Source organism: Lissotriton helveticus, chromosome 3_1 (assembly GCF_964261635.1).
Source record: "Lissotriton helveticus chromosome 3_1, aLisHel1.1, whole genome shotgun sequence".
NCBI lineage: Eukaryota > Metazoa > Chordata > Amphibia > Caudata > Salamandridae > Lissotriton > Lissotriton helveticus.
The window spans coordinates 1093869-1114958 of NC_136061.1; the positions used below are offsets into that span (position 1 = coordinate 1093869).

The window sequence follows — 21090 nt, forward strand, 5'->3', positions numbered from 1 at the left end:
CCTTTATGGGCAGAATATCTAAAGACTTATCTAAACCATCTTCTTCACCACGCACATTTTTAATACATACAAGCTCTCGTTACCAGTGCCTCGAAATGGAAAACTCACGTGACGTATCACCTAAAGGTTCTTCGGCATCCTCGGCCTCATCAACACCTTCAGCCACTAAAGGTGCTGTCAAAAGATTTAAAAAAAGCTCCTCATTCCCCCCCTAAGCAGACTCCTTCGGTTACAATGGATATTTTATTGGATGAACGCCCCTTTATTGAAGAGACTAAAACTACACTTCAAATGCTCTCTGAGAAGTGGTCTAACGTCGACGACCGTGTTACCCAACTGGAGCACAATGTTACTTCTCTTAATTCTTCTGTATCCAAGGTTGACCCACTATGCGCACAGGTTTCAGCTCTTCACAAGCAGATTGAAAATTTATAAAACAGAAACAGGAGCAATAACCTCCGCATCTATGGTCTTCCGGAAGGATCAGAGGGCTCCGACCCCCTTGCCTTTTTCAAATCCTTTCTGCCAAAACTTCTCCAATTACCAGAAAGCACCATTCTCAATATACAGAGAGCGCATCGCCCAGGCCAACCATCTACTGCGTTGTCTGCCTCTCCAACAAAGAAACCAAGGGGTGTTAGCATTTATTTCCAGCAATACACTGACCTGCTTAGGGTTGTATCAGCAGCCAGAACCATGCACCGAATTACTTGGTCAGGGAACTCTCTCTTCTTCGCACAGGATTATGCTAAAACCACTGCTGATCGACGTAAAGAGTTCTTATCCCTCTGGCCACAGCTTCGTTCTTTGGAAGCTCGCTTTGGACTATTTCATCCTTGCATTTTCTAAGGTGACTCTCAATAACAAAACCACCACCTATGATGACCCTTTGAAGCTGAAGAGTTTTCTTTATTCCCAATCTGCTGCTGCAATGGATATCGCTTCTACGTCACATTCTAAATAACTTCTCTCTGCTGATGTTCATGACATTGTTGAATTCCTGATTGTTGATTGTTGATTTTGATGGTTAATTTTCGGAAATATTTTATGATGTATATTTACTCTGTTTCTTTGTTTATTAATGTTCTTCTGCAATGTTCTTGTTTCTCTCATATAGATTTCCTTCCCACGTGTTATCTTACTTCCTTATGTCCTTGGAGTCTGCTGGAGTCGCTTTCCCTCCCCGCTTTCCCTCCTGAGTTGTTGACCCGTCATGGTTCTGTGTAGCTTCTTGCCTCCCACTCCTCGTATGTTTTGGATGTTATGTAAGTTGTTTATTCTTCCCGTTATTTTGTTTTATTCTGTCACATCTTTCTTTTTGTTTCTTACTACTTCTCTTTCTTTTCTCTTTTCCATATCTGTCCTTCTCATCTTTTTCCTTAGTTTGGTTTTACGGATGTTATGTTGCATTGTATGCTTTTTGTATCGACATATTACCTTTATCTTGTTACACTCAGAGTTACCTCGTGGAACGTTAAAGGGTTAAACAGTCCTATTAAACGGCAATGTGTGTTATCCCATTTAGCTACGTTAAAAACAGACATTGCTATGTTGCAAGAGACCCATTTCTCTGATACTGAAGCTTCTAAATTGACAAGGTTATGGGTTGGTAATGTTTTCTTCTCCCCAGCTTTAGGGAAGAAGAATGGTGTAGTCATTTTAGTTCACAAAAAGTTCACTGTTTCAGTTCTTCATCAGGAATCTGATTCTGATTCTGATGGTCGTTGGGTGTTTATTAAATTGCTAATTGAAATGTACCATTAGTTATTTTTAATGTTTATGCTCCAGTATCAGTTGACAATACCTTTTGGCCACGTATTTCTGATAAATTAGTTTCCTTTGATGATGATTATATCATTTTTGGCGGAGATTATAATCAAGTTCATGATCCCATTCTTGACAGATGTTCCCCTGTGTCCCAGGGGCTCTGGAGTACTAGGAGGGTCGACCACCGGTGTGGGGGTTGCTGGTTCGAAGAGAAACACGGGGGCTTTAAGTAAGGGTTTCAAGGAGGGTTTTATTGCAATATATGTTTTCTTCATGAACACCGAAAGGAAGTCTCTAGTCTTTGTATATCTGTAACAGGCGTGGTGCCTTCTGGTCGTGGAGGCCCTCTTCGTGATCCGTCTCAGTCCGAGTGTCCCACGAGGTACCACAAAGAAAGAAAAAGAGAAGGCGGATTACTGCCTGTACTCTGGCATTACCACCAAGGACCGGGAGTGAGGGAAATGCACCCGAGTGAAGTGCTCAACTTAAAAACAGGCGTGCTAGAGGGTGCTTGTGCTCAGGACGGGTTGTCTTTGCGGGGAGTCTCACACAGGGGGCTGTCTCCGCCTCCCAACCCAACCCGCGACCCGGCCCCGTACCTCTCTTAGCCACGCTCCTCCCGTGGGCGCGTGGCAGGGCGAAGCGTCCGACCGTTGGCCTCCCGGCTTGACGTTCACGTCTGCTTCTCTTCCTCGTTCTCGCTCCGAACTGCCCTCCGCCTCGATGTCCTCCGCCTGGGAAACGCCGTCCGTCTTCGATCCGGTGTTTCCGTCTTTTGACGTCACTGGGGGCGTGACTCCGCTGTCACCACAATCGGCCTTAAAGGAGCCGTACACATTTACGCCAGAGGGCCACTCAGTCTCGGTGTCTCCTTCTTCCTCGCGCCAGGTATCAGTCTTCTGCTGTGGAGACAAGGCGCATGGTGAAAGTGTGGAGGCGCACCACCAGTCAGTAGAGGCAAGGGTCTCTGGCAGGTCAGACCCGTGACACCCTGTTAAATTTGTTCATTCTAAAATGCATACTCAATTTACCTCCTCCATCCGCTGTAAGTCCTTGGTTGATATACCTCCAGGAATTTAGCTATTTCTCCCCTCCCCATAAAACACAATCCCGCATTGACTACCTCTTCCTTAGTAAATCTTTGGCTCAATGTGCCCTAGCCTCAGAGATAGGCTCTATCCTTATTTCTGACCATGCCCCAGTTTCTATTTCTATTTTGGGCATTTGTAAAGCGCCTGGTGACGCCACTGGCGTGTCCCCGCGCTGTAGTAAGTGAGAAATGACCGCCCTCCCGCCCATAAGAAGTTACCTGCTGAAAAGGTGAGTTTTGAGCTTTTTTCTGAAAAGGGTTTCAGAAGGTTCAAGACATAGTTATGGTTGACTTCGACCTAATCCCTTTCTCTCCCTCCTCTGGCAGATGGCGTTTTAATAACTCCCTCCTTGCAGATCCTAAGTTCTCTGGCCAATTCAGTTCTTTTATTGAAGACTTTTTTGTTATGAATTCCACTCTTGATTCTTCTCCTACTATGGTATGGGACTCTTTTAAAGCGACTGCTAGAGGTTTTATAATTAATTATGTCTCTCAGAGGAGGAGGAGATTTGAGAAACAATCTTTTCAACTCTTAGCTCAAATTAAGCAATTAGAACACGCCTACTTCCATTCCTTTTCGGACGTTTCTTTGAAGGATCTTGTCACTGCCAAGATTGCTTTTAACAAATTGTCCACGGATAATGCTGCTTCCTATCTTTTGAAAAGCAGCACTCGTTCCTATGGAGGTGAAAATAAAATGGTTAAACTCCTAGCTAATTATATGAAAACTCGCCGTGATAGAACTCGGATTACTTCCATAATTGATTCTTCTGGCATGTCTCATTTTAAAGATGATGAGATTTTTCAGGAATTTGTGACATTTTACAAGAACCTTTACACACCTGAATCTTCTACTTTCTCCTCTGACTTATCCTCCTATTTTCAGTTGATTACTTCTCCCCCGTCCTCCCACATTAATTTGATTTCACTTGAAACAGATATAACTCTTCAAGAAATCTCCCATGCAGTCTCAGTTTTAAGACGTGGTAAGGCCCCCGGTCCAGATGGTTTCTCTATCGAATTTTATGACCATTTTTCGAAACTCCTTCTTCCACATCTGCTTGTCTTATTTAATTCATTCATTGCTAATGGTTCTTCTCAGGGTACTTTTCAAGATGCTATGATTTGCCTCATCCCTAAAGACAAGAAGGACCCTTCTTTTTGCAAGAACTATCACCCCATCTCCCTTGTTAATACGGATTATAAGATTTTTGCCAAAATGCTTGCTTTACGTATTGATCCCATTCTACCCGAACTCATAGGCCCTGAACAATCAGGTTTCGTTAAGGGACGTTTATCTTCTGATAACTCCAGAGTTTTCTTTAATGTACTTAGTAAAGCTTCCTCCCTACAGTATCTGCTTGCAGCCATCACATTAGATGCTGAGAAGGTGTTTGATAGGATCGGCTGGGACTTTATGTTTCATGACCTCACTTGGATTGGTTTTCCCCCTAAATTGATTTCCCTCATATCCATTTTGCATTCCGGTCCCAGAGCCTCTATCTTTGCCAATGGAACAATTTCTGATTATTTTTCCCTGTCCAGAGGTGTCCGACAAGGTTTTCCCCTATCTCCCCTACTGTTTATTGTGGCATTGGAACCTTTTCTTACCAAATTACGACAAGACGCTCAAATTACTGGTTTCCTTTCCGACCCTAATCAAGTCAAATTATCCGTTTATGCAGATGATATTCTTTTTTATTGCTCCAATCCTGAGTCTACTCTTCCTGCTTTTCTACTTCAAGTTGACTCCTTCTCGCAGGTCTCGGGTTATCGACTTAATCGTGATAAATGTGAAGTCTTACCTCTGAATGTCTTATGTCAACGTCATTACTTTGACCATACTGGTTTCTCTTGGCAATCGACTAAAGTTAAATACTTAGGGTTATGGTTTTCCTCTTCCATCTCCGACACTTTGAAGGCTAATTTTGAATCTATTACAAAGAAATTGACCAATTCTATTAACAGATGGCATCCCTTCTTTCTCTCATGGTGGGGCCGATTGGACTTCCTATCGTCCTATACTCGCTTTCCATGATTCCTGTCCATATACCTGGTTACTATTTCAAATGGTTAGACTCACTTTTAATGAAATTTCTCTGGAAGAATAAACCTTCACGAATCACATTGTCTTCCCTTTAAAAAGATAAAATGTTTGGAGGTCTTAAATTTCCGGACTTTAAATCATACCATTACTCTTTTATCCTCAAACAATCCTCTCGTTGGCTTTCTACAGAAATTCCCACTTATCCTCCTGTTTGGTTATCCTTGGAGAGGTCTCTTATCTCACCGTTTGATTTTTCAGAGACTCTTGCTTTCTCTGCTAACACCACTTTCCTGAAATCTCCTGTTATCACGCATACCCGTCATCTTTTATCTCTTCTTTTACTCTCTTCTTATCCTTCTCTTGCTTCTTTATCCCAACAACCCATCTGGCATAATAAATTGCTTCGCATCAAAAATCGTTCTTTTTACTGGAAATCTTGGAAATCCAGGGGTTTATCATGGATTTCCCAACTCCTGCTCAATAATGTTCCTTTACCTTTTACAGATCTTCAATCTCGATTTTATCTTCCCTCTTCTTTTAAGTAACAATATGACCTTTTAATTCCTGCTCTTCACCAATATCTTCAATCTCTTCCTTCTTCTACTGCGCTGCCCTCTTCTTGTTCTTCCATTCTCCCGCTTTTCGAGACCTCTCCATCCGCTTCTCGCATTTATAAATGTCTTATAACTCCCTTTGGCCAGCTCAAGACGAAGACTGAATTGGCCTGGGAATGGGATTTGTCGACATCTTGGCCTGTCTCTTTATGGGATGAGTTATGGTTGAAAATACATAAAACGTCCAGAGCTGCTAACACTACCCAAACCCTTTATTTCATATACCAACGTTTATTGTTAACCCCACAAAACCTGGCTTCATTTTCCCATGACCTCTCATCTAAGTGTTGGTCCTGCCCTAGCCAGACTGCTGATTTACTCCATATGCTGTTTCACTGCCCCAATATCGCTTCCTTTTGGCACAAAGTTTGGTCTCGTATGCAGACCATCTTTGGCTTTACGCTTCCTTTCTCCCCCTCCAATGTCCTTTTGGATTCCTTATCTCCAGATTTGCCTCATTCCCCTTCTCACTTTAAGCTGTTTGATCTATTTTTGGCTGTTGCTCTTCACCTCATTACCTCCAATTGGAAAGACTTCGCCAAAGTCAGCTACTCGGCATGGTGGAACGCTATTTGCTTCCATCATAGACTCGATACCAATTATGTTACCCCCGTTTCCCTAGCTGTTAAAAGAGATTTACTATGGATTCCTCTTACTACTTACCTCTCCAAAATGTCTCCCCCGTCTTCTGCTTTTACTGTTACTCAGCAAAACCCATCTGATGATGTTCATAAACCTCCGTGACTTTTCTCATCTGTCTTTTTGCCTTTGATGTATATAGTTTTATAATTAATTACTACTCGTTGCCTATTTTACACCATTTTTAATTCTTTTTGCTATTTGCATACAATGTAATATTTTACGATTACGCCATATTTCGTTTTTTTTTTGTTCCCTCTCCCTTTTCCATCCCTTTTCATGATTTAGATACAGGTGTTATTGATTCCGTCGGGCCAGTTCCAGTACGCGAGCATGTGGGCCTAGGGCCCCAAACGCCACAATGGCGATGAGGGAGTCGGCCCCGCGTGTGAGCTGGCAGCCATTACATGGCTCGGTGAGGGGGGAGAAGTGTAGCCTGGCCCCTGCTGCCAGCATGACGGCCCATGAGAACGACCTCTGACCTCCCGGTACTGCTGTCACCCACCTGAAGCGACACAGATCAGCAAGAGGCAAACCGAGGCCGGTCCAAAGTGCCCGCACTTAGCCACCTGGCACAGTAAGAAAATGCCCCGCAGGTGAGGGCAACACGGACAGACCGCAGCGAGTGGGCCCGCATAGTAAAGCACCATGCACCAAAGCGCCTCAGCCTGGTCAAGACTGATGTTGTGAGGTGACAGCCACCTCGTGTGATCCTCAGCGCCCGGCCTGCTGCTGTCTGTCTCGTAGATGGAGGCCACACCTGGACTGAAAGATTATTGCTGACCCCAGACCAGCAAGCAAGCGATTTGTCGCCTCCGGCTGGGTGAAAGTAATGCCCCACGGCATTACTTTTTCCCTCCTTCTCAGACCCCGCCAGGAAGTTCCTTAGTCATTGTAAATTTGTCATATATACTCATATAATTTTGTTTATACATTCTGTGTTCAATACTGTATGCCTTTTGCCTGCGCTGTTTTGATTCTGTGTCCTGCTACCTTTGTTTGCTCCATTCCTCTAACAGTTCTCTCATGTAACGCAATTGGTTCTATTGCACAGTGCTCTGACACCTTCGGGTAAAGTCCGCGCTTTATAAAAATGCATTAAATAAATAAATTAATTATTTAATTAAGTGCACAGGTTGCTGTTGATGTCACCGCACCGACCAATCTTGCTTAGAGGGTCGGTCGCGCTTAGTGGCTTGTCGTAAGAGGAGACATGTTGTAGCCAGCACTGGGTTTTAAGCGCCTATATGCCGTTGTCAACACGGCCAGGAAAACAGAAAAGGATTGCGTCCTATCACTATCCGGCCTGGACCACATCAATATTGTACAACAAAACAATGACCGGACAGATTATAACAAATTACTCATTTATGAGCTTAGGCAGCAATTCTAAGTTCATGTGATTTATTTCACACCATTAAAACTTATTTTTTGCACATATGAATCAAAAACATTCATCTATGTCATGAGATAGAAACACCTTATTTAGTATGCCAACTTATCAACATAACACACTTAACATTACAAGAAACCACATAAGTGTAATACAAGTGAGAAAACGTGAACGCCAAAACAATGATCAATGTCCTATACATGTCGTGCCAAGAACCAGTCCTTATTTTATGTATAGATCACAGGCGGACTCTTAGAAGTTCCAGCGTTCCTGCCTGTGTTTGGGGCAAAGGGCTCCAAAGTTTATACAGAGGTTCGTCTGCTCACTGGGAACGAAATTCCTTAAACAGCTTCCCATCCAGTACCCCCAAAATATTTCATTCGCCTTTGCCCAGATGTCAACGTGTTTCGAACCCCAAATAGTTCTAGGGTTTTCCTCAGGACACGGACTGTGGGTCAAAGACTGTTGTTATGTATGCCCAAATGCTTGTATGGTGGTGCGTACGTAAATGTACATGTAAATGTAAATGTACCGGTATTTATAGAGCACACAGCTACTTCCCTGAGGTAGTGTCCCGGCGCTGTACATATACCGCTTAGGAACCCTTCCTGGTTTTCCCTGTGAGTGTCCACTCCTGGGCAACCCCAGGGTGAAGTCAGGCATCCCAGCGCTGTTGGGGCCGTTGGGGAGGTTAAGCAAGTTATTGCCAAGAGTCACAGAGTGGGACCCATGATTAGAATAGGCACCGAGGCGAGAATTATCAGGTCCGAGGAAATTGACCCCATGACCCGCCGAGGCAGGTATTGGACCCTGGTCCCGGGCCAGACCTCTGCATCAGGGTCTGCCGCTCTAACCATTTGAGCCACACTTCTCCACGTGGTGCATCTAATCATTGTAAGGCTGAAGCTTCAACATATTACTGGAATGGCATCCCGTGTTCATATCCTCATGCCACTAGAAGACTGTGTTTGCGTGGTAATGTTTAGTATTCAGTAAGCAGGAAACCTGCAGTTATTTCAAAAGAGAAGGTGTTCGAGTGCCGGCGTCTCCAACTAATGACACAGTTACTGAAAGCCCTACCACAGGAGTGTGAAAGTGGGTGGGCCATGTCAAGAGTGTCTCCAGCTTCACCGTGCTGTCTTCTGCCGCTCAATCCAGAGGCCATGGAAGAAGGACAGTCCCACACTAGCGCGAGCAGTCAAATCTAGCCCCATAGAAAAAAGTGTGTGGACTCGCAAGTGCCAGGGACAACATCATAGAGCACGGGCACAGGAAAGCAGCAGCCAGCACAGCCCCCGCACCCTCGCCGCACCTTCCATGTTGTGCACCACGTGGGACAGAAGACGACGCACTGGGGCCACAAGATAGTGTCTCGTTTGGTGACCCTGCGGCCAGTTTCCAATAGTAGGACTCCACCAGCAGGAGGAATAATCCTGCACCGGCCCGTAGCGTCCCGAGGGCCAGCGATATCTGACAAGCCACCTGCTTGAGAGATGCCCGACCCAGCACTGAGAGGCCCGGCCTACCACTGAGAGGCCCGACCTACCACTGAGAGGCCCGACCCAGCACTGAGAGGCCCGAGCCAGCACTGTGAGGCTCAACCCTCCATTGATAGGCCAGACCCAGCCCTGAGAGGCCGACCCAGCACTGAGAGCCTGACCCAACACTGAGAGGCCCGACAAAGCACTGAGAGGCCCGAGCCAGCACTGAGAGGCCCGACCCAGCACTGAGAGGTCCGACCCAGCCCTGAGAGGCCTGACCCAACACTGAGAGGCCTGACCCAACACTGAGAGCCCTGACCCAGCACTGAGAGGCCCGAGCCAGCACTGAGAGGCCCGAGCCAGCACTGAGAGGCCCGAGCCAGCAATGAGAGGCCCGACCCAGCACTGAGAGGCCCGCTGTTAGACCTGGCACCGTTGGCATGGGTCTCCCTTCCATTTTTGCTGTTGCCTCATGTATTTTTGCTGGTGTTAGATGCTTTGGGCACTGTGCCACTGCTGTCCAGTGCCACAGTGCGAGTGCTCCCTATTGTAAATTGATGTATTAATCAGTGGTTCCATGTTTGGCTATTTGGTTTACTTGTCAGACCCTAGTCTAGTGCACTGAGTGTGCCCAGGGCGTGTAAATCCAAAGGCTGCTGGTGGGCCTGCAGCACTAGTTGTGCCACCCACAGAAGCAGCCTTCTAAAATGTGTCTACGGTCTGTCATTGCAGAGCCTGCGTGCAGTCTGGTACTGTCATGCTGACTGGGCAAGTGCACCCAGTTCCCAGACCCTAAACCTTCCCTTTCCTTCATATCAGTTACCCCTATGGTAGGCCCAAGGGCAGGGTGCATTGTAAGTATAAGGTAGGACAAGCCCTGGGGTGTGTGGCATGTCCTAATAGTGAATTACAGCCATTTTCGTTTTTCACTATTGCAAGGCTACCTGTTCTCCATAGGCCAGAATGGGCTTAGAGTTATTATATTTTATAATCCTAACTGTCTCAGAGAACATGGTAAAATTCGAGTTTAGTATGCCTGGACTCAGAATGATAAAATACATCTTTTGGTGAAGTTGGATTTAACATTCTGGGGTATATTATCAAGGGGTTTTATCTCCTCTTTTTTGGCTTTAAAAGCCAAGAAAGCGGAGATAAAATTATCTCCCTATTACCAAGCTGTCGCTAACACCAGTTAGCGACAGCTAATAGGAGATAGCGACCATCATGGGCCCCACTTTGCATGTCAGTGATATTTATCACTAATGATATGCAAAGTGGGCGTGCCAAGATGTTAGCGACTGGAAACAGTCGCTAACATCGCTATCTCCTATTACCAACTTTTGGAGATATTTGCGCTAAGGGCGAATATCTCCAAAAGCTAACACCTGCCCTGAGCAGTTCTTAGCCATGTTATCCAATGGGAGGTGGATAACATGGCTAAGAGCATTTGCTCGATAATGCATGAATATCGCTGACTTTTCAGCGATATTCATGCATTGCGGGCGTTTTTTATCGCATTTGCGATAAACCTTGCTAATAGCAAGGTTTATCTGCGATAAAAATCGCCGATGTGCGGCGATAATTTTTGTCTCTAAACAAGTTAGAGACAAAAATTATCGCTAGTTGTTGATAATATACCCCTCTGTGTTTGCAAATACCACTTTTAGAAAGTAGGTATTTGCTTGTCTAACCATTCAAACTTGCCTCTGCTAGGTTGTGTATTCCTATGTCTATTTTTGAGAGTGACAGGACTGGGGAATTCCAGGAGACAGGCTGAGTCACCCAGTGGTGAATAGAGAGATCTGCATCTAGATGGGAGGGAGGAGTTGCACCTGAACCTTGAATAGGGCTGTGCCTGCCTTCCACAATGCTGGCTCCACCCCCTGGGGAGCGGCTGATGTCTCTGCCCTGCACACTGAAAGAAGAGAAGGAGTCCTGTAAACAAAGTGCTCCAGGACTGTACTTGCCTTCCACAATGCTGGCTCCACCTCCTGGGGAGCGGCTGACAGGGGAGGTGGGTGACATTTGAAAGTGGTGGGGCGCAAAGTGATTTGCATACTGCACCGTAGCGAGCGAGCGTAGCGAGCGAGCGTAGCGAGCATGCCCGAACCCCAAAAGGGGGTTTGGTGGGTAACCCCCCCAAGAAAATTTTGAAAAAAAAGAAGAAAAATCGTGCATTTTCAAACAAATTTGAGAAAGCAGGAAGGTTAATAAAGCAATTGTGAAAGTACAGTTATTACATTAATAGATGGCATAACATAGGTAGCTGCTTATTCAGTATAACCACAGAGCTTCATACATTCCGTCCTATTATGCTCAGGTGCTGAATTCCGACTATAAGACTTTCATGAGCACCAGTTTCGTAACATCAAAGTCCAAGCATTTATTTAACATTGCTCAGCAGTCTGTCACCAGAGTCAAAGGAAGCAAATATTTTATGTACGCTGCTGGAAAAACCTCCAAAACCTGCCAACTTCCTCTAAAGTGATGTCTGACTCCTGAATGGCAAAGACACCCACTTGCATTAAATATGTGTATCTCTGTGGCAAGAACCGGCTACATGGTGCACACAAAGATCAGGCTAAAAGTTATGGGCACACCGAGTCCACCTCGAAAATAAATACCAGCTTGAAATACCATGTTTTAACAGTGTGGCTCACGCTCGCACCATGCACAGCTTGAGGCAATTAAATAAAGGCATGTCAGTCACAATGATTTAGATTATCAGCTTTCACAAAGTGCTAAAAGAAATGCCGTCCTGAACAATTTGTTGTCATTCATTCCAAATTTTTTCCAACAATCAATGTCATACATAGCGTAACAGCGCCTTGAGACCCAACAGGGTGATATGTCTGCGCTCAATAAAAACCATTAATAATAATAATAATAATACAGGGCTCTCTCTGTCTTCCTAGTTTCACGCTGGTAACTAAATGATCGCAGGGAGTAACCTGGGCCTTGTGTTGGAGTCAACTCATGACTGAGTCAAAACTGCAAGAGCGTCAGGCACATGAGGCTTAGAGCTGCCAAAGGGCCACCCTGGGGAACCTATGTGGCCAAATGGAAGGCCCATGGGACAAAAACAATCCAAACACTAAAAGCACCTCTTAGGGGAACAAAAGACAGCTTTTTCAACCGTAAACACAGTACATTATGCACAATACTTAGCTTGCATGGTATAAGACACATGTTTGGATTCAGCATTCAATCAAAAGCGCATGTCAGACCAACCAATTAATTGGATATATTGTCTCCCAAGAATCCATCTCCTGGATGACTTTGCACTGTGCTATAGCCAGGGCCTTCTCTTGCTGGGGTCTAGCTTCTTCTAGCGTCACCCGGTGGGAGATACCATGGAGGAGATAAGGGGTGTAGCACCACAATTGAGACTTGCCCAGGATCACTATCTGAATACTGGATTGAATTGTGTACGTTAGATTAGAAAGTGCTTTATTTTTCTAAAAAGACAAGCACTGGCTGGACATCGAAGTTCTTTGGTCTCTTGGTTGATTGTTGAGGTCTGAGCATGTGACACCCGCCTGACACCTCCCCTCCTGAACCCGGGACTGCTTGCTCTCTATACTGTGGAAATCGGTTGTGGGAAGGGTTGCATTTGGCGCCTTGTATTATGAGTGGACTGGACTCGCTATAATCGAGTCGAAGCACTGCAGGTTATTGTGTTAACAATCGCTGGCCTTGTGCGGCATCAAGCGCCTAGAAAGACATGTTTATTCATATAGAGCTTCACAATATCGGAGATGCAGATGGCGCTGTGAGAAACTTTGAGGTTTTCGAACAGCCTGAAAAGTTAGGGCAATGTTGAACACATTCCAGGCTTCCAGACTGTTTGCTAATTTGCTGTGAATAAGAGATGAGGTGCGCCCTTCGCTCGAGCATGGAAGCAATATGATTGAGGGCAATGTTGAACACATTCCAGGCTTCCAGACTGTTTGCGCCAGAACCAGCACTTCACAGCTCTCTTAGGGTATCACACCCAGGGTGTAGGTTCTGCAGCTCCCCTGTCTTCAAAAGCATTTTTAATCGAATCAGCAAAGCTGGGGCCTATGACTGGGCGAGGGGAAGGTTGAGCTATCAGGTGTGCTCAGAGAACCTGGCCTGAGAGTGCTGCAATCTCCGTTTTACGGCTCTGCTGCACCAAGTGATTCATCCAAGCTGGGTGTCTGGGGAGTGAGATTATCGGAAAGGTCCCACTCCCTGCGCAAATCATTCCACGAACCCACCGTAGACGCAATCGGGCCAGGGATTCACCTGTACCGCCAGTTGGAGCTGCACCGCAAAATGTTGCACTTCACAGGCTCTCTCATTCCAGAGCCACCTATGCCACCAGTCCAATAATCACTCAGCCAGTCCAGCGCTACATTCCTGTTGTCTGTTGAAGCTGCACTGCAACATACATACAGCACTTCACAGGCTCTCTCAGTCCAGAACCACCAGAACCAACCTGCCCATCTGTAGGTTTCTGCTGTCAGTTGTTGCCGCGCTGCAAAACCCGCTCTTTCTTGATACTGTCTGTCAGTACAGCGATAGCAACTCCATTTTCCTGTAGTTCTGCTGTTCTGTACGTATAAACTGGGGGCGCCGATGACGTGTCTCTGGCATCAGAACACTTCATTTCATAGCGCCTCGGGGCTAGGCTGGCAGCCTTGTCGGGTTCTGTTTCTGTTGCACAGCATTACACTTCCCTTCACTAATAAAGGAATAACCTTTAGGCATATCTTGAGGTAATCTTATTCAACCTTGCCAGTTACATCTAGGACCTCTTAGCAGGAGCACATTTTGGTTGGAAGCGCACTCTAAATTACGAAAACATAAGGGCTGATTACAATGCCTCTAATGAGACCCAATTGAGGCCAAGTGGGATGAGGGCGCTGCTGTTTGCATTGCATGACGTCAGGCAGCCCCCGGCTGCGCCCCTCAGAATATTTGGCGCCGCGGGCCTCGGCCCAGCTCGCCCTGACCCGTGCCCCCTGGCGTCGGGGGCGGGAGTCCCCGTGCAGCCAGGAGTTGGCGCATCTGCATGCGCCCACGGAGTCTCTTTTGCAGACGGCTCCCCGGAAAGAGCCCCTGGCCAGTGGAACGGACCATCGCTGACAAAGGCATGCCAGGGGTCACCGTCTGATCCCATTCCCCGGCTATACCCAGGGGGTGGCAGGCCGGGTATATGGCTCGAACGAACACAGATTGTGTCTGGAGGTGCCAAGCACGCCTGAGGTGTCGCCCTGAGTTGTACCTAAAGAGAGGTGACAGGACACCAGGATGTGCACAGAACCCACTGTGCCAGTGCCGATTGTTGCATCCAAAGTTGTTTGCCAGGGAAAGCAGGCCAGTGCCAGGGGGTGCCCAGAAGGTAGCAGGCTGGAGGCCACTGGTCTAGGTATTGGTTGTGCCAACGTGGTACGAAGTTGTTATCAACCCGCGGGTGCCAGGGTCGTACTCCCAATGTGCAGAGGAGGAGGTAACAGGTCAGTGCCTGAGGTATGACAGCGGATTGTACCCCTAGGATGGCAAGCTGTTACCCATGGCCACGACCCATCCTTGTGCCCAGGAGGCACCACCAGGGTGGCCCCAGAGCCTTCGACTGTCTGCAGCGGGGGCCAGATCAGTGAAAGGATCGCGAGCCTGATTCTGGCGAACAAGTACCAGGGTGAGTTCGAGGGTTGGGCACCTCGGCGATGCCCAGCTGGTGGCATGGAGAGGGGCTGGGGCCAGTTGGTAGACAGTGATGCTCCAATCAGACTCTGTTCATACGTCACGCCCGCACTGACAGGGCCATCAGCTGCAATTCCAATCGGGCCACTGGAATTATGCAGCAGAGAAGGACCAAGTTATCTGGCATGGATGACTAAAGTATGTGGCAAGAAAAGGCAAATTAAGCACAGTAAGGCGGCACATTTCAAGGTAGTATTTCTTCCTTATTTTGTCATTTTTACACAGGTTAACACGACAAAGGGTTCTTCTCATCGGTGCCAGTTTTAACACTCAAATACAGCAATAAGCAAGAGCAAGGGGCCCAGTTAACCAATGTAAAGGCCCGCTCACCGCTCAGCAACACGTGTCACCTCGTTGTAGTAACTTTTGATCCTTTTGAGACAGAAACAAACTGTATGTTAAACTCCGCAGATGATGGATTATGTTATAAACCCAGCAAACCCGTAATTATGCGGAACAATCTGCAACCGCAAAATCACATAATCCCCGTGGCCCTGCAGGTGGTGAGGACCCGGCGATGTGTACCAACCTGCGCGGTAACATGACGCTGAAAGACGCCTACCCCGCTCTCTCCACAGGCACAGTGCCCCCAAGTCGACCGCCCACTCTTTATCTATTTGTCTGTCTCTTGCCCCTTTCCTCCATCCAGTAGTTTTCCCATCCGGGTCTTTCTCCGGCCATGTCTTCACCCATCTTTCAGCTATCTCTCCACCCATCTCTCGAGACATTTATCTACCCAGCTATCTTCGAATCTCTACATCAACTCTGCACCCATACCTGCTGCGGTGCCCTCTCCAGCCAACCATCTTCCGAGCTCCCCTCTGTCCGTCTGTCTTCGCAGCTGTCTCTGCTCCCATATGGCTGCCCAGCCCAACTCTTTTCATGCATGCCTCGGTCCATCTCTCCATGTTAATCCCTCCCCCCTCTGTCTTCTGTCCTGAGATGCTTCACTCTCTCCCACACCTCTCTCCTACAGTCTCTTCTCACTCTCTCCACACCACTGTCTCTTTCTCTCTCCATTATTCTCTTTCTGAATTTCTTTCTCTGTCTCTTTTTTTTCCGCGCTCCATTTATTTTTTTCCCTTTCCATCCGTTTCTCTATGCCTTTCTACCACCATCTGCGCCTCTCTGCCTTTCTTCGCTCACTCCCTCTCTTTTTCTCAGTATTCTCTCTCCCGCTCACTTTCTCTCTCTTTTCTTTCCCTCTTACCCCTCCCTCTGTACACCTGTAATCCCGTCTCACTGTCCTTACATCGTCACCTCAGGCTCTCACTTTTCTTTCTCCCATGTCCACCCTACTCTTGGTAAGCCCCTTAGGCTGAATCCCTTCCTTCAAACACTCAGCTCTATGCTTGTCAGACATGTAAACTCTGATCAGCCGCAAACTCATCGGAGGAGTCTAAATTAGAGATATCAGGCATCACCTACCCCTAGGCCTCCGAACCAGAGGCGTAGCAAGGGTGCCGTGGTACCTAATGCAACAAGAAAACTGACCACCCCAAGCTCCTTGTTCGGTTTTAACAGCACCGTACCGGGTGAAACTGCACCTGCTGCACGAGTGATAGCTTTCACCCGTTTCCGAGCACGTGAAATAAATCCACCTAAAGCCGTTAGCTGTGAGTCTTTCATGCAGGCTAGTGGGAAAAACGTAACTTTACCCCTTTCAGTAACTTGCACATGCCGACATCAGTCCAACGTCATGCACCTAACGAGTGCGCTATATTTAGCTACGTTATGCTGTCTTTAATATGCCTCATAGATCACGACAGATGCAGGACTCATACGCATCACTGCGCCTCGCAGGGACAGTAACAGATCACATCCAGGACAGGCTGTCACAAGTTATCTAAAAGCAAGGCCCGAACAGCAAGTATTTTAACTTTACCTCCAGAAAGGGGCTTCTCCGCTGCCATGTGCTTCACGAATCCTAGAAATCCAATTACAGTCAGTCCAGCAGTCCTGTCTTGACTTCTATCTAAGTCGCCGATTTTCTCTCTAATGAGTGACTACACTAGATCACGGCGCGCGTGTCCAGAATGGCCAATCACTGCATGGCTTCACATGCTGAAGTCACACAGTGATTGGCCATGCAGTGCTGAGCCTGAGCCAGTGTGCCAGTGCCACCCACGCGCGGCATCCAATAATGGATTGCCAGCCCTTCGGCGCGTTGGACCAGCCAATCCTGGCGCTGCATGCAGCGCCAGGATTGGCTAGGGGGGCACACTGACTCCTCGCCCTGGCGCCTTTCTATACCACGGGGCCTGCTACAGCAGCACCCTTCCCCCGGCCCCTTCATTCCCTCTGAGCATCTACCCTGACGCGCATGCTCGGGCTAGGTGCAGCCCGAAATTCCTCATGCGCACCTAGTACTTCCAGTCTTCCAGGCCTGCTGATAGCTGCAGAGTGCAGACTGTCACTCAGCAGACCAGCCAGCCAGCCAGCCCCACCCCCTGCGCACTCCCGATTCAATCGGGTGCGTCCCGCAACCCGGATTGAAGGTCTGCATATGAAATTCTATTCATTGCTGCTGCTCTTGCGACTTGCGAGGTGCATCCAGGGGTTAGTGGGGCTACTCCCCTACGCCCCAATGGACGCACCGCGGCTGGCGGCTGATGTCTCCGCCCTGCACACAGAAAGAAGAGAAGGAGTCCTGTACACAAAGTGCTCCAGGACTGTGCTTGCCTTCCACAATGCTGGCTCCGCCTCCTGTGGGGCGTCTCATGTGCCTGCCCTGCACTGTGAAAAGAAAGGAGAAGTCTGGTAATCAGAACTGGTTTGGACTGGGCAAAGGCCCCTCTCCCCTCAGAGAACAAAGGATTTTGGGGTATAAATTTTGGGATCCTGATCCCATGAAATTAGATCACTTTTGGACTATAAGAATAAACCTTTACCGAGGAGAGGAACCTGAAGAAACTGAGGAGAGACTATTCCCAAGCTGAAGTGCTGCTTGGGGGATTGGCCTGCAGTGGTTGCCTTACTGCCAAAGGAAGGAGAAAGGAACTTTGTGTACTTTGCTTTCAACTTGTGAAGGATCTCCAAGCACTTGGAAAAGAGCTTGTGTCCTGCTGAAGTCTCAGGGACTACAGACTTCACCCCCCAACTCCCCAGAGTTCTTTGGAAGTGCCGGCTGCTGTTTTTAGCCTCTGCGGAACTGCGTGTCGCAAGGAGCTGGAAGAGCGACTCAACGAGAAGAAGTGTGTCGCCATTGCTAATGCCACTTTATTAATCAACGGTTACATCCCAGTTCCATTGCTAATACGCACTTTATTGTTCACCAGTTACATCCCAGTGCCATTGCTAGTGCAACTTTATTGATCACCGGTTAGATCCCAGTGCCATTGCTAATACCCACTTTATTTATCACCGGTAACATCCCAGCGCCATTGCTAATGCCACTTTATTGATTACCAGTTACATCTCAGTGCTGTTGCTAATACCCACTTTATTGATCACCGGTTACATCCCAGTGCCGTTGCTAATGCTCACTTTATTGATCACCGGTTACATCCCAGTGCCATTGCTAATTCCACTTTATTGATTACCGGTTGCATCTCAGTGCTATTGCTAATGCCCACTTTATTGATCACTGGTTACATCCCAGTGCCATTGCTAATGCCACTTGATTGATCACCGGTTACATCGCTGTGCCATTGCTAATACCCACTTTATTGATCACTGGTTACATCCCAGTGCAATTGCTAATGCCACTTTATTGATCATCGATTACATCCCAGTGCCATTGCTAATGCCACTTTATTGATCACCGGTTACATCCCAGTGCTATTGCTAATGCCCACTTTATTGATCACTGGTTACATCCCAGTGCCATTGCTAATGCCACTTTATTGATCACCAGTTACATCCCAGTGCCATTGCTTTTGCCACTTTATTGATCACAGATTATATCCGAGTGCCATTGCAAAAACCCACTTAATTGATCACCGGTTACATCCCAGTGCCATTGCTAATGCCACTTTATTGATCACCGGTTACATCCCAGTGTCATTGCTAATACCCACTTTATTGATCACCAGTTACATCCCAGTGCCATTGCTAATGCCACTTTATTGATTGTGTTGATTATTTAGTAATTTCATTTCCCTCTGGGATAGATTTAGGAAATGTGAACTGTATTCGCATTGTCATTATTATGAATTTGTCTTAAATTATTAATATTGTTCTATGATGAGATATGGCATTGAGTTTGCATTGAATGTTATTTAATATTCAAGGCAGTGAGATGTGACTGCGTGAAGAAAATAGTTGGAACTGTATTCCAAGCAATACATAAAAAAAATAAAAATAAAAAACAGATGACATTAGGGTACTGAAGGAGTGTCCCTGTGAGATCTGCTTAGTTCAGTATAAAGTGGCCTTTTTCACAAATTGAAGTTTCTCTGAAGTCTGTGTCTCTCCCTGGCATTCCATTGGTACAGCAGGTGCAGTGGCACCGGGAACAGATCCCTACATTGCTGTTGTATTTTACAGTTAAAACAGACGTCAGGGGCCCCATTTCCTTCCTTGCTCCCGGGCCCAGGACACACTGGATTGGGGGTCTAGTATAGCTTCCATTGGTGCAGCAGGTGCAGTTGCACTGCGGCCCAGAGGCCCTGGTTACTGCTCTATTTTACAGTTCAAACAGTGTTCAGGGTCCCATTTCCTTCCTTTCTCCTGGGCCCAGGACACACTCTCTCTGTCACTGCTGCTGGGCACAAAGCTCCGATGGTAAATATTTCAGAGGAGACCTCGAATTTACTCGGGTTGGGTCAACCTCTGACGTCGGCTCCCACTTTAATATTTTAATCTCAGTGAGATGTTCATGTTGAAATCAGGTCACTCTCGGTTTCAGAAAGACTGAAAGACACAATGGTTTAACTTGCTTTTAGATAAATCTGTTTATTTTTATTGAATAGAATTGCCCTTTTCAGCAACTTCAAGTATTTTGACTTTATCGTGATTTCAAAATATCATGAAAAAGAAACAATTTATCAAGCACCCATTTTTAGCCTTTGTGTGATTACTGCAGATAAGCATGTCTTCCGTACCCAAGGCAGATAAAAGGATATATTTTCTCTTTAAAGGTGGCGGTGAAGGTGTAGAGGTGCTCATTTGTGTTGGCGTCGTAGAAAGACACCAGCCCCTCCTCGTAGTCCACGAAGATCCCCACATTGGAAAGCAAGCCAGAAAAACGGTGCTCTCTGTCAGTTTCATCGATAACATTATACTCTGACCACTCCTGGGTGAGGACCCAGAAGCCCTCCTGGAGGGCATAAAGCAAGTTGTCCCTTGTGCTCACTGATGCGCTGGCGACCCCCAGCCTCCAGTGGGTCTGCACCATGACCCAATACGGGACCCGAACTGCCTGGTCCATGCTCACCACCCAGTACCACCTCCCAGAGCTGACCCCCGTGGACCCCGGAACACAGCGGCCCAGGCCGAGGTTGCGAAGTTCCCTCCCGTCACTGCTGATGAGGAGGGTACCGTCTGCAGTCTTCGGATCCACCGACAGGGGCGCTGCGGAGAAACAGAGAACATCATGAGGCCACTCACCCAACTTGTCAACACTTCGAAGAATAAGCAGAATTTGCAGGCAGAGAAAAATATATGAAAAACGAAGGGGCTGAGTTTCAAGCCCCTTGCACCATCGATGCGTCACTTTTAATATGGGAAAAAGTTACACCAGCGGCGCAAGATGCTAGTAAATAAGGCTCTAAAGAACCTGCCAATGACTTGTCCCTCACATTAACTGATGACTTCAACATCTGAAGTGTGAGAGAGGGACAAACCTCTTCAGATGAGCGCAGAGCACTGGTGCAGCAGGTGCAGTGGCACCAGGTCTGTCCAGCGATGCCATGCCTGCACTAGTATGGTGTGAGCAGAGGCGTACCTATCAATGAATCAGCGGGTGCAGTGGCACCGGGCCCAGCTGGCTACGCTTGTGCAGTGTGAGCAGAGGCGTAGGTCTCAATGGCGCAGCCAGTGTACGATGGCAGGGCGGGGCCAGTGCGCCACTGCTGCCAATGATTGACAGCAGTGAGGAGTGGCCACGTAAGTTTGAACTGAGCATGTTGGTTTGGCTGGCAACCTTACTACGGCCAAACTGACATGTGCGATTCAAACATCTCCAACCCGGCTGTCTTGGATAGTTGGGTTGAAGAGCTGACACAGGCCTACAGTGCCTTTTGGAGCATGGAACCAGCCTGTTCCAGCCAATCAAGACACCTTACTCATGCTGCTTAACAGCATGAGAACAGTGTCTTGATTGGATGAGAGAGTTGCCTGTGGGCTTCGCACTCTGAGGACATGCTATAGAACACAAGGACTCATGA

At 47.2% G+C, this 21090-nt stretch overlaps 1 protein-coding gene across 3 annotated transcripts in view; it reads right to left on the bottom strand.

The window, feature by feature from the left end:
• Positions 1 to 21090, bottom strand: part of LOC144824365 (CD5 antigen-like) — a 1020628-nt gene that overhangs the window by 280179 nt on the left and 719359 nt on the right. The window contains exon 7 of one of the 3 annotated variants that reach the window (XM_078683475.1): positions 19643 to 20275. The exons of the other annotated variants lie outside the window; for them this stretch is intronic. Within the exon in view, the coding sequence (XP_078539601.1) occupies positions 19779 to 20275 (497 nt within the window). The 3' untranslated portion in view covers positions 19643 to 19778. Of the gene's footprint in view, positions 1 to 19642; positions 20276 to 21090 lie in introns of those variants that run through there. 3 annotated transcript variants of the gene reach the window in all.